This window comes from Brachyistius frenatus, unplaced genomic scaffold, assembly GCF_029030835.1.
Source record: "Brachyistius frenatus isolate BFR_SWC_R1_liver_20210118 unplaced genomic scaffold, ASM2903083v1 Contig_112, whole genome shotgun sequence".
Classification (NCBI taxonomy): Eukaryota; Metazoa; Chordata; class Actinopteri; family Embiotocidae; genus Brachyistius; species Brachyistius frenatus.
In genome coordinates this window covers 1,060,001-1,072,548 of record NW_027210711.1, presented here as the reverse complement: position 1 = coordinate 1,072,548, position 12,548 = coordinate 1,060,001, and the positions used below count along the sequence as shown (strand labels likewise).

At 55.2% G+C, this 12,548-nt stretch overlaps 1 protein-coding gene across 7 annotated transcripts in view; it reads right to left on the bottom strand.

The window, feature by feature from the left end:
- Positions 1 to 12,548, bottom strand: part of LOC138629254 (vang-like protein 1) — a 33,173-nt gene that overhangs the window by 9,467 nt on the left and 11,158 nt on the right. For 3 of the 7 annotated variants that reach the window (XM_069712847.1, XM_069712850.1, XM_069712848.1), the window contains 2 exons: positions 11,851 to 12,118; positions 6,404 to 6,530 (listed from right to left, as the gene is read on the bottom strand). In XM_069712847.1, coding sequence (XP_069568948.1) covers positions 6,404 to 6,530; positions 11,851 to 11,921 — 198 coding nt within the window. In that variant the 5' untranslated portion in view covers positions 11,922 to 12,118. Of the gene's footprint in view, positions 1 to 2,262; positions 2,408 to 2,975; positions 3,103 to 6,403; positions 6,531 to 7,422; positions 7,845 to 11,850; positions 12,119 to 12,548 lie in introns of those variants that run through there. The other 4 variants (XM_069712845.1, XM_069712846.1, XM_069712852.1 and 1 more) reach the window with 3 other exon arrangements.

The following is a 12,548-nucleotide window of genomic DNA, read 5'->3' as shown; positions in this document are numbered from 1 at the left end:
CGGAGGGGACGGGGAGATGTCCATGCCACGGTGGACTTTCTACACAACTAAATAAATAAATATTTAAAAAAAAAAAAAAATTTAAAAATAGCCGGAGGATAAGTGTCCTCATGCCCACCGAACGCTCATGAAATTTGGGACCGTGTCGTCGTCGGATCCTCGCTGCCGTACCTGGGCTTCACCCTCCGCCGAGCCGGACTAAAAATAGACACCGGTGACCCACATTTCCTCACGGGATTAACCGACATTAACCGCAGGGCCGATCTGGTTCAGTACCGGGAGGCCCGGTCCCATTCAGCGCGGCAAAATGGGTGAAGCGGGAGAAGGGGACGGCGAGGAGCGAAGGGGACGAAGAGGCGGCGGCGGCCCGGCCAAAGGGCGACAGAAATGTTCCACAGCAAGACGGCCAATTAAAAGAGAGGCGAGGGATTGATCCGGAGAGGCACTGGGAAGTAAGAGCAGTCGCAGTTCAACAGCCAGTGACGATTACTGTGCAGACAAACCCGACAATGAGTCATGAACACGAACACACACAACACACACACACACACACACGCACGCACACACGCACAGCTGTCAGGTCTACTCTTGTCCTGCGCCTGCAGTGATTTATTCGTCCCAGACGAGGGTTGAGAAGCAGCTGAGGGAAGAAAGTCAACATTTGAAATGACGTGTTCTCGGTAAACAAGCGGATGAAGCAGACGGGAGGAGAAAGATTCATTTACACCGCCGGAGTAAACTTCAGAGGAGAATTCAGCGCTGCCAATCCCTCGATAAAGCCGTGACGGTCCACCCCGGCAGAAGAGAGGGCCGGGGGAGAGGGCGGCGTCGCCAGACGCGAAAGCATTTCGGTGAGAAAAAAAAAAAGAAGAAAAGAATTCGGCGAGGCCAAAGCGCACGCGGCGCGACATCCGATCGGCAACCGGTGCGCTCGGTTCGGAGGCGTCGCGTTGCGCCGGCGAAGCGCTCGTCGGGCCCTCGCTCAAAGGGCCTCCGTGGGGGGGGGGGGGGGCGGTTCCATGATGACACGCGTGACAGCTCCAGCTGCTTTTCGCCAAAGTCCCGGGTGAGGTGACAACGTACTTCTGCGCTTAAAGTCGGCGAAAGCCACATATTTGGGCAAAGTGCCGGCATCGGCCTTTAACTGGGTTATCGCGAGAAAATACAAGACAACAAAGACGTGACGAGATGGCAAAAAAGATGCTCAACAGGGCACTGTGTGTGTGTGTGTGTGTGTGTGTGTGTGTGTGTGTGTGTATATATAAATAGCGTGTTTGCATGCTATGCCAGCCAGCGTGCATCTACTTTCTGCCTTCTATCTCCAGCTGAGTATAAATAACAGCTATTGTGTCTCACAGGGGGGGAAAAAAAAAAAAAAATCAAATATCCACTAAAAGCCTGTTTTCTGTTGTTGGGCTCTAAGTGGGCACGCAAACAAAGCCCCTTCGCAGGACCAAGTGCACTCTACTCACCCCCCCCGGGAGGCGAGGTGTGTATGGTTTGCGAGTTGTGTGTGTGTGTGTGTGTGTGTGTGTGTAAAATATAGCACCATCCCATTCACACAGCAATTTAAAAACCACCTTTGTTCGGAGTGCAGCCAGCGCGAGCGCCGATGCCAAACAACTTGCCAGGACAGGGAAGGGAAGCACTTGGAAAACGGTAGCCGGGACTAATTTGCGGGATCGAGGCGAGACCGCGAGACAAATGCGGAGACCGACGGTTGAGCGGGAGGGACGTCAGAGATTCGGGAGGTGAGGGGGAGGACGCTGAAGACACCGAAGTGAGAGTTGACGAGCAGGAAGGGGATTAAAAAACACCCCGGGAAACCAGATCGATAACGCCGCATAGAAAAATACGACATTTTGGTAAACGGCAACTACAATTTAAACATACTACGAAAACAAATCCTCCGGCGGGGTATTCTGTCGGGTCGTTTGGACGCCGATTTCTTTCACTTAAAAGGTTCCCGGCATCCAGACGGTGTCACGACAACACAACAAGGAAGCCACACCAAGTACGAGGCGGTGTAAAAAAACTACCGCGTCGGCGTTTACAAACATGCTGCGCTGCAGCTGTGTTCAATGCCGCGGCGCACTTTATTATTGACTCACATGCGCAACACACATGATGCATTTAAAAGCGGACCTTCTGCCTGAACCAAAACGATCGCGTTGAGATACAAAGCAACACCGAGCTGAGCCGTGCATCCGCTGTGTACGCGGCGTAAGACCTCCAGCCAATCAGACAGCTGTCCCGTCCTACCTGGCTGGATCTAGTCCCCGGTCCACAGCTGCCCACCGCAGGCGAGTTAGTGTTCGAGTCTTCTTCTCCGGTGGTGACGACGACCTCCTTTACCTCCTCTACCGCCTCACCGACCTCGTCCGCCGGCTCCATCGCCGTCGGCGACTGCATCCTCTCCTACCAAAACCGAACCTCGGCCCGGCTCACAAAAAAAAAAACGTCCTCTCTGTACTCAGCCGCTGCTCCTCCTCGTCCCATCCGTCCCGGAGTCTGTGTGTGTGTGTGTGTGTGTGTGTGTGTGTGTGTGTGTGTGTGTGTGTGTGTGTGTGTGTGTGTGTGTGTGTGTGTGTGTGTGTGTGTGTGTGACCTCCCTGAATCGCTCTTGATCTGCAGACCGGCGCGCGCCCGCCCGCCCCCCTCCCCCACTTTATCCGTCTTTATATAGAAATCTCTCCCATGGTGCCTCGGGAGGTATTGCATGGGACTGCGCGCTCACTTGCCACATAAATGTAAGGGGCTTTATGGAGGAAGACCGGAGAGCGAGGGGACGGGAGAGGGGACGGGGGGGGCGAGGCAATCGCACGGGCTGCGGGAGGGGTGGGGGTGGGGGGGGGCGAAGGGATTGATGGAGAGACGGAGAGACGGAGAGAAAGACAGGAGACGGAAGAGCAGAATAAATAAACATCCGAGTCCAGGAAGTGAACAAATAAACACACGAATGAGGTGACGTTTACCCAAAGATGCGTTTGTCTCATTCTCTTCCTCCCTTTTTTCTCCCCCCTCCCCCCCAGGGCGTCCTCTCTCATCCTCCTCCTCCTTATTCTCCTCTTGCCTCAGCACCACTCTCCGTCCATTGGTTCTGACCCAGTGAGCACTGCGCTGTCGCCGTGACGATGCCGCCGCTGCTACGTGTGTGTGTGTGTTTGGTTGCATGGGGGGGGGGGGGGTTGGGGGGGAACAACAGCCGTCTGTCCGAGCGACGGATCAACCGACAGCATGTCAGCGATGCTCTCTGAACTCGTTGTTACGAAACAAATCCCGAGGGAAGACACAAACAAACATCCTGCCGCCAGTTATTTTCTGTGTATCAAACCCGATGTTAAAACGCACCGTTCGACCGCGCTGCCGGCGAAACCGCAGTTTACTTTCAATCAACGCCGCGTGAACGCACCCGCCGCAGCGCCCGATGTGTATTAATCCGCGACAGAAAACGGGCCTGAATGCTGACTGAGAAACTTCCGGCTGTTTCAGGAAATCTTTCAGGTTTCAAAAAAAAAAAAAAAAAAAAAAGTAAATCGATAGGATTTAGAGACGGACTCGCGTTCGATTGGTTCAAAGCGGTGGCTGCGCTTTTGTTGCTGATTTTAAAACGCATTTTTCATATCGACCCCCCACACCACACCAAAAACAAACAAACAGAGACGCCGAAATCTTCCTCCATAAAACACCCTCTCAATCCACAGCAGAAAGCAGCAGTTGGCGAACAGCTGCGATCGCACAGCTGATCGTGTGGAATGAACGGGGCCGGGTGACAGGAAGGTGATAGGGCGGGGCGGGGCGGGGCGGGGTACGATAGCTGTAACCTGACTGCACTGCGGGCCTGTCCGTCAAACAGACAAGACAACGCCCCCCCCCCCCCCCCCCCCCCCGTAACAAGCGCGGCTTCTCCGGGCTCGTTTTCCAATTGGTGACGGGACTATTTTCAGACGGGCTTCAACTAAAACGCCACGTCACCGGCCGCCGACGCCGTCTGTTAAATAGTCGCGGATTCGTGTCTTTACGCGACTGAAACGCAGCGGGCCGTATTAACGGCGCGGGGCGGGAAACGACGACGATCCACAAGAGAGACGAAAGAGAAGCCGTTGTCACGGTGTTTGCCCGCGACAGGAGCGCAGAGAGCGAGCACAGTCAGGAAGTGACAACTACAACAGGAGGATAAAAAAAAAAAAAAAAAAAGGCTCCCGGTGGGAGATGAAGCTGCGCAGAGGACGGAAGAGAACCGCGGCACCCGGCCAAACGTGTTCAGTGGAACGTGCGCGGGGGAGGGGAGGGGGAGGGGGACGGGGGACGGGGGGGGGTTGCGCAATCCGCCCGTGCGAAGCAGAAGCTGGAGCGCACTTGGAGCCAAATGTTCCCTCGGTTACACCTGATCCCCGCGCTGTCAATCGCAAATCACACCCACTGCAGGAGTCGCTGAAAGTTTCTCTCTCCGCCGGTTAGCGGGTGTGGTGGTGGTGGTGGGGTCGGGAGGGTGGGGAGGAAGGTGTTAACTCTCCGAACAACGCTTCACGGTTTGAAACGTATCCCATTTCTCCTGTTTGACACTTCACACAACACCGCCGGGGAACGTGCTCTTAAGCCGCAAAGCTGCCGAGCTCCTCCGGTCCGCCTCTTGACTTCTCTCTCTCTCTCTCTCTCTCTCTCTCTCTCCCTATCCGGTTACCCGGCACAATAACGCCGGGATCAGGTGAGCCGATCGCTCACGTGACTCGGTGTCCGCGCGCCGCCGGCGCTTCGCTCACCCCCGTTGTCGTTCGAAAGCGTCCGGGCGACGCCGCCGCGCTCACCCGCCTCGCAGATTATCCGGCCGAGCGGACGCCCCGAGTGGAGTTCTCGCATGCGGCCCGGGAGGGGCGGGGGGGAGGGGGGGGGCTTTGGCCCGACTCCCGGAGTCGGAGCAACCGGCCGGGAGTGTTCCGCTCAAACGTATATTCACAAGAGATAAGAGAGGTCGTTGCGTTCCGACCTAAAAAGGAAACAGTTTCCGCGCTTTGGGAAACGCACCGAGGCCCGATCGCCCGCCTCCGTGGGCCTCGGGATGAGGAAATAGGACGGGTGGAGGGGGGTGGAGGGTGGGGAGGGGGGGGGCTTATTCACCCGCTCATCAGGAGTGAGGTGAGAAGTTTGATAAGCTAGTCTGGCATTCAGACGAGAGGCAGGGAGGACACGGCTAGTCTGGATTTGTCCGAAGTAAACAAAATCCAAATTCCATAAAACAAATGCCCCCCCCCCCCCCCCCCACCTTAAGACTCGCTCTCCGACACGTTTCCGAGCCCGACGCCCCCGCAGGCGGCGTGAATAAGACATGAGGTGCGGCGGATCCTGTCGCGCGTTAAAATTAGACGCGGGCGGACGGACGGAGGAACGCACGCCGGGGATCCGCTGACGAGTCTCGCCACGAGGGAACGCGAGCGCCAAGTAGGTCAGTGAACGCCGGTGAGCCGTCGGATCGTCTGCGAGGGTTGTTTTTTTTTTGTTTTTTTTTCCCCCCCACACCCGTCTTTTCCCTTTCGGCAGCTTAAAAAAAAAAAAAAAACGCTCGAGGAGGGGCCGCGAGTCCAGACGGCTCGGCTGGAAGGAGAGGTCACTCTGGGGTAAGCCAAGAGTGTCTGTGCGCTCCAACCATCCATCACTTCTCAAATTAAAGTCCTCTGACTCGTGCCTGCGGGCGACTGACTGCTTCCAAACTACAAATGAAAGTTCATTCATCACGGCGCAGTCGAAGCTCTCCACTCGGCAACTGCAGACTGGATAAAGGATTTTAAGCGTAACGCGTAAAAAAAAAAGAAAGAAGAAAACTTAACCTAGCCGCAGCACAGGCCTGTCAATCAAACAGACACCCCCCCCCCCACCCAAAAAAAACACGGCTTTTAGAAGTTTATTTTCCAATGAATGAGGGAGTATTTTCAGATGGACCTCCAGAGCACTAATAAGAAGGAGAGACTTGAGCCGACGACTCATTTTCGGGCTTTTTGGTGCCCGCCTCCGGTGGCACTCGGTGGTATTGCAGTTTAAGGCAACCGAAGGCCCGCAAACAAGTGTCTGTCCGTTAGGCGAGATTGCGCTTTTTGAGCAGCACGTATGAAACAAAAAAAAAACAGTTCAGCTCGCGCGCGAACCGGACGTCGGAAAAATAAACACGCCCCGAGACGGCAGATGGTCTTTTCCAGCCCGGGCCGATCAACAAAATGATCGTTCCGACTCGTTTTTGGTACGAGCGACCGATAAAACCCCCTCGTGCTCCGAATCCTTTATGTAAACTGCGGCGCGGCACAGGAAGCGGGATCGAGACCGAGGGGCTCCTGGAGCGGTTCGGTTGAACCCGGGATGGTGTTTTCAGAGCGCCCCGCGGGGGCGGTGTTTTTTTTGTTTTCGGTCCTACCTGGATCTGCTCCCCTCGAACGGCCGAGTCGCCCAGCAGCGGCTCGGCGGGAGGCGTGTTGATCGTCACGGACTTTTCTGAGCGGCTGTCTTTGCTGCGCGACTTGTGGCGGTCCCGGCTTCGCTCCCTGGAAGACAAAGAACGGGTAGGGGGGGGGGACTCGGTTAGTTTGAGGACGACGCTATATATATTAAAAAAAATTACAAAAAACACCGACTCGGGGTCGAGTGAAATTTAATATTCATTATAGATAAATCTGATGATTATCTTTGCGATTAACCAATAGAATGTGCAACAAAAAAAAAAAAAAAGTGACAGCGCCCGTCACCAAGACCAAGTGACCTCTGCCCCCCCCCCACCTCCCACCCCACCCGCCATCAATCACAGTGTGGCGCCGTGCCCACTCTGCAGCTCCATTACCACGGAAAAGCTCAACAGTTAATCCCTCGACTGTTCCCCCCCCCCCCTCCCCCGCCACCCACTCTCAGGTCTCGTTCAGAGGTTCCGCGCCGACGATGATGCGAAGAGACCAGTGGGCGGACATATCGATGTCCAATCAGGTAAATGAAAAAGACGGCATACGTTTTTGTTTCCAAACGCGAACACCCTTCAAAAGCGGATTTGTTTCGAGCGTGTTGCTCTCCATTAAAATACTCAAGCTTCTGCCCACGTGAACCGGGTTTTTTTTTTTTTCTTCTCCCCCCCTCCCTTTATTTACACCTCCGGAAAACATCGTACGCGTATAGACTTTTCCTTCGAGTACGCCGGCTCCGTCGCCATCGTCCTCCGTCTGCGGTCCTCGGTAAAGAGCAGAGTGAAGCACCCTGAAACTAAAAACAAAAGGCTGAAAGGTGCTAAAACAAAGTCTGTGGAATTGGGGGCAACTGCAGAGTGACAACGTTAATAAGAGCAGCTTTAATCTCCGCGGTCATACACAAGACAAAATGGCTAAATATAAGATTTGGGGCTCTTAATAGCAGCCCTCACACTGCAGCACGAGTGACAAACGCAAAACACACCTCGAAGGCTCCTCTCGCACGATAACAATTCGTAACCACAACGTGCAGGATATCCTGTCTGCGAGGGGGGGAGGGGGGGGGGGGGGTTTGATTGACGGCCGCGGAAACGTCGCGCTCTCGCGGTGTCGCATTTGGGATCCGAGTGTTTGGATTACAGGGCGTCAACCAGCCCGCTTTCCGCCTCTGTTCTCGTGCTTCCTCTGAAGTACGGACTGGATTTCCCGACAGAAAACAAACAAAAACAAACAAACAAAAAAAAATCACAACAGCGAGAAAGCTTGGCTTCTCGATAGCCTGCAGCGACTTCGCTTCGCCGACGCCGACTGACGTCGCCTTATCTAATGAATCCAGAGGATTGGGAGGTTGATGTAAGCCTTTAAATATGTTACCGCCGTCATTATTGCTCCAAATATTATCGCAAGCTACCGTTGTCGTCGCCGCCGCGGCGACGGCTATTCTGGCGGGAGAGATCGTCAGTCAAACGCCGGCACTGATTGCGCGCCGATTAATTGGGGAGGAGCGGCGGGGGATCCCGCTTCAAAGCCGTCTTCGGAATAACAAGCAGCTCTGGGGGGGGGGGGGGGACAAAGGTAGAAGAAGAAGAAGAAGAAGAAGAAGAAGAAGAGCGTGCGAGTTTAGCAGAGGGGTGAGTTACAAAAGGAAAGGAACAAATATAGATATCGCGGATATTTGGGATAAAAGCTGCATTTTCAGGGTCTATTAGATTACAGAGAATAACACGTGTAGCACAGAGAGGTCGTGTTGATCAAGATGTTGATGCGGTATAACGGACGCTCCGCGTGTTCCAGGTGTTACAACAAGCTCGCCGAGGTCATAGATGGAGACAAAAACGAGCAGGGACACCTGCTTCTTCTCGCCGCGCTGGCAAAGACTACGAGTGCGCGAGAAGAGGGGGGGGAGGGAAAGGGGGGGGGGGAAATGGCGCAGAGTTGATGCGAGTCGGACCTCCGAGCCGTTAACCATTAAGAGACGTGCAATCGGGCACGGGCAGGAAACACGGAGGTGAGCGGATCTGTGGGGCAGCCGGGGGAGTGGTTTGAACAGATTGGCCTCTGTCTGGCAGGGCCCCCCCCCCCCCTCCCTTCAGCAGGTTTCTGGGGCAATCGCACCGTGTTGAAACCTCACACACACACACACACACACACACTTCTACCCCCCCCCCTCCTTCCCACATCCCCTTCCTGCCTCATTAGCATGCAGCCTCCTCATTGGTATTCCAGCCGTGCGCTGCGTTATGATTTGATTAATGGAATTTGACTTCCAGCGTGGATCCTTGAAATGGGAACGGCATTTTGGGAACAGCGAGGACGGGAGAGGAGGGAAGGGAGGGGAGGGAGGAGAGAGGCCCGGCGAGCCGGGGAGGAGTCCGGCCGGTCGGGTTTTGGAAGCGGGCGTTTCCCTCAAACACCCGGGGACCACGGAGCGGTGGCGGGGAAGCGCCCCTACGGTGGCACGCCGAACTGCCCGAGGACCGGTTTGTCCTCTCCGTTTGGACGGCGCGGCGCGCGCGCGCGATTTTATTGTCGAGGTTGTGTTTACGGAGTATAAATTCAAAAGCAGCTCACGGACTATTAACCGAGCCAAGGAAAACAGACCATTTTTCACAGTCGTAACTTTTAACAGAGGCTCTGTATGGTTTTACAGCTGTGAATGAATCGCTCACTTCGCCCCGTGTGAATGCCGCGTGCCGCCCCGTAATTGGCGTTGTAGCAATCAAAGGAACCAATTTTCCACATGAGCGGCTGCTAATGTGCGATTTGCAAACTTAATAATCGTTTAAATGCTTAAAATTGAAGGAGCGGAGGAGCCTCGCCTTCGGGGGGGGGGGGCGGGGTCGGGGGGGGGGGGGTGGGAGAGAGACTTTTGAAGCAACTTCCAATCGGCTTCCGCCCCAAACCGACCGCAGTCCTAGAAGTGGATTGAAAACCGGTGCTCGCGAGCGGCGAGCTGGACCGGGAGGATCTACTCCGAAAAACAACACCTGTTTTTGAATCATGAATACGCTGGAAACAATAAACCGAACGAACTATTGTTTTCTCCGGAAACGTCGAGTCAAAATCGTAACTCGCGCCTTTCCCCGCGCTGCTAATTGCGCCGCTCTGGATCGCAGCTGAATGCGCGTTCGCGCCGTCCTCCCCGCAATTAACTGAAAAGATCGCCCCCCCCCCCCCGGTTTTAACGTCGCGCTCCGTTCGCGGCAGAAACTGGTCGGATTGAGTAAAAAAGAAAAAAGAAAAAAGCGGAGTCGCTCGATGCGAATAAAGGAATCGTGTCTTTGGCTCCAGAACCCCTCCGCCGTCTGTTAACGTAATCTCAGCCGATCTTCCCATTTAATTCCTCTTTTATTTCCTGACCAAAAACATTTAAGACTGACTCGTGAACGGGCGTCCGTAACGCGACGGCGGGACGAGTGTTTTCATCCGGATACGAGCGGCGCGTGTCGTCGGGGTAATTAGACGACAGCGATCTGGAACAGCTGGGGGCAAAAGGGCCTTCAAAGGCGACAGTTTAGCTTTTTTGTGTATGAAATTAGAGGCCAGCCGGTGGTTGTTGGTTTTTTTTTTCCCCCCCTGTTTCTTGGCACAGTCGTGGTACGAGGGACCGGCCATATGTTTCTTATCCAATTTGCTGTCACTCGCTTGAAAGGCTACAGAAAACAGCGTAGGCCGAGAGGACGCCGAGAGGACGCCGTGGAACGTTTCGCTTTTTTTCCCCCCCCCCGAGCGCCGGCTTCCCTCCTCTGTCCGTCTTTGATTCCGGACAACGTGAGAGCACGTTTTGCTTCGGTGGAAGTTCGGTGGAAGCTTCGGTGGGAGCTGCGAGGGCAAATTCCTGCCTCGGGGAATGCCCGGCGAGCGATACCGCCTACTACCCATCATCAGGGAGAAGTGTGGAATCCATTTAAGGGCAGGAGGAAAGGCGGGGGGGGGGGGGCTGCAGAGAAGAGGTCAACAACGGACGAGGACCGGTGGTGGTGGTGGTGGTGGGGCAGCTGCTGCTTTCATATCACGACGGGGCACGAGGGAGTAAGAAGAAGGGGGGGGGGGGGAAAACAAAAAACAAAAAGGAATTAATAAAAGAAAAAAAGAAAAAGGACGAAGAGACGGAGAGGAAAGAGATATAAAGGTGTGACTGGGAAAAAAAAAAGACGACACGAGAAGTCCTTAAAACGGCAACAGGTGGCGGCAGCAGCAGTGGGAGCGGGACGAGGCCAGATATATGGCGAACAAGCCGGAGGGTGAAGGAGGGGGGGAGGGGAGGGGAGGGGCGGGGAGGGGAGGGAAGGGGCTGTTGTGGAACAGGAGCCTCCTCTTCGGCGCCCTGCTCTCATCTCCTCTCAGGCTCTCAACGTATCCGCTGAGCCGTCAGTCAGCCGGGCCTCTTCGGCACCTGTCTCCCGCTGCCCTTCCTGAGGCCTGTCAGCCGCGGCCATTTGGCCGCTGACAGACTAATGCGCCGTGTGGGGGGGGCGCCACGCACGCTGGACATGCGAGAGAGGCGGAAAAAAAACAAAAAAACGGCTTCAACGAGTACACAAAACACGACGCGGACTCCACCTTTCTATCGTCCAGACTGCATCCGACCTGCTCCGGTCCTCCCAAAACAATCACAGGTGCAGCTTCGAGCCACGGCGGATTAAGTCCCGTTCGTCCCCCCCCCCCAGATTAGATTTACGTGACCTGCACGAGCCGCGTCAAACGCTCCCGCTTCAATCGTGCACTCCAGCAAATGAAACAAACTGCGTTAGAAAACATCTGCTTATTTGATTAAAAAAAAACAACAACAACAACAAAACAACAAAAAAGGAAAACAAGCAAGCTCACGCGCACACAAAAAAAAAAACTCCCGAAGGTGTCTTTTGGAAAGAAACCTCGTTTTAAATGAGCTGATTGCGTTCAGGGGGGGGGGGAAAAAAAAAAACTGGTTGGACGGTTTGCAACGTGTACTTTTCTGAATTGTGGGTCAATATTGAATGAATAGAGGATTACGTTACAGAGTGCAGCGTTTCCCAAACACGCACGCTTTAACCCGGTCGGCCCGCCCGGGTCACCGCGGAGACCCGCTTCAGCATTTTTTTTTTGTACGAGCGAGTGGAGGACAGCTGTCTGTCTCCTGCTACGCACACGCCTGCCCCGACTGACAGCGGCGGAGAGAATACATGTTTAATCGATGTCGTTCGCCAAACGTGTAGGTTTCTTCCCGGTGGCCCCTCCGTCCGGATTTTGGCCCTTCATCGGAAAGAATTTGGACTCCCGAGTTTTGTCATTTTTGCTCGGCGAGTCGACGGCTGGTCGACGATGAGCGCCGCCTCGTTCACTCGCCGCTCGGTTGCTTGACGACGACCGGTTGCGACCGCGACGCGGGAGGAAACACAACACAACCGAAGGGAGCGGGATTCAGTCTCACCCGTGCCGGTGGGATCCCCGGGAGCGCCCGGAGTAGTAGGAATAGCCCGAGTAGGTGGACTCCGTATCCATGGCGACGCAGTCCTGCCGAGGACGGCCGGGCTCCGGCGGCTGCTGCTCCGCTGGACCGCTGGCGGGAACCTCGCGCGCTGACTCCCCGGTGGCTCGAGGCGATCGGTGGGCTCGCTCAGGAGGCCGACAGATGCGGCGAGCTGCCGGCGGTCGGGCTTGAAAGCGACCCTGGGGACGCCCGGCGAGGAAACATCAACCTGCGGAGAGCAGACGGGCAAATTTCAAGAGCGTGAAGCGTCGCAACCCCGCGAGGATCAAGTTGCAGGAACAACAACAACAACAAAAATAAATAAAAATAAATAAACGCCGACCGCCTCAATCTGCAGATCCAAAGTCAAATCGAGGATCAGACGAAACCCTCACGTACCGCCCCCACCCCCGGAGCAGGTAAGAGGAGCGTTAAGAGGCGGCTTACTGGGAGCGCTCGATTCGCTGCGCTGGTCAGACGGAGCGGGCAAAGAAGGCTTATAATGATGAGCGCTGCGGAGAGAGGCGAGCGAGATAAATTTGGCTCAGTGTCAGATTGAAAGAACGTCTTTGAGGCGCTGCACAAAAGCAAAATGTGAGTCACAGACAGCTCGAGGCGTGAACACATTCACGACACACACACTCACGGCCTCTGAGACC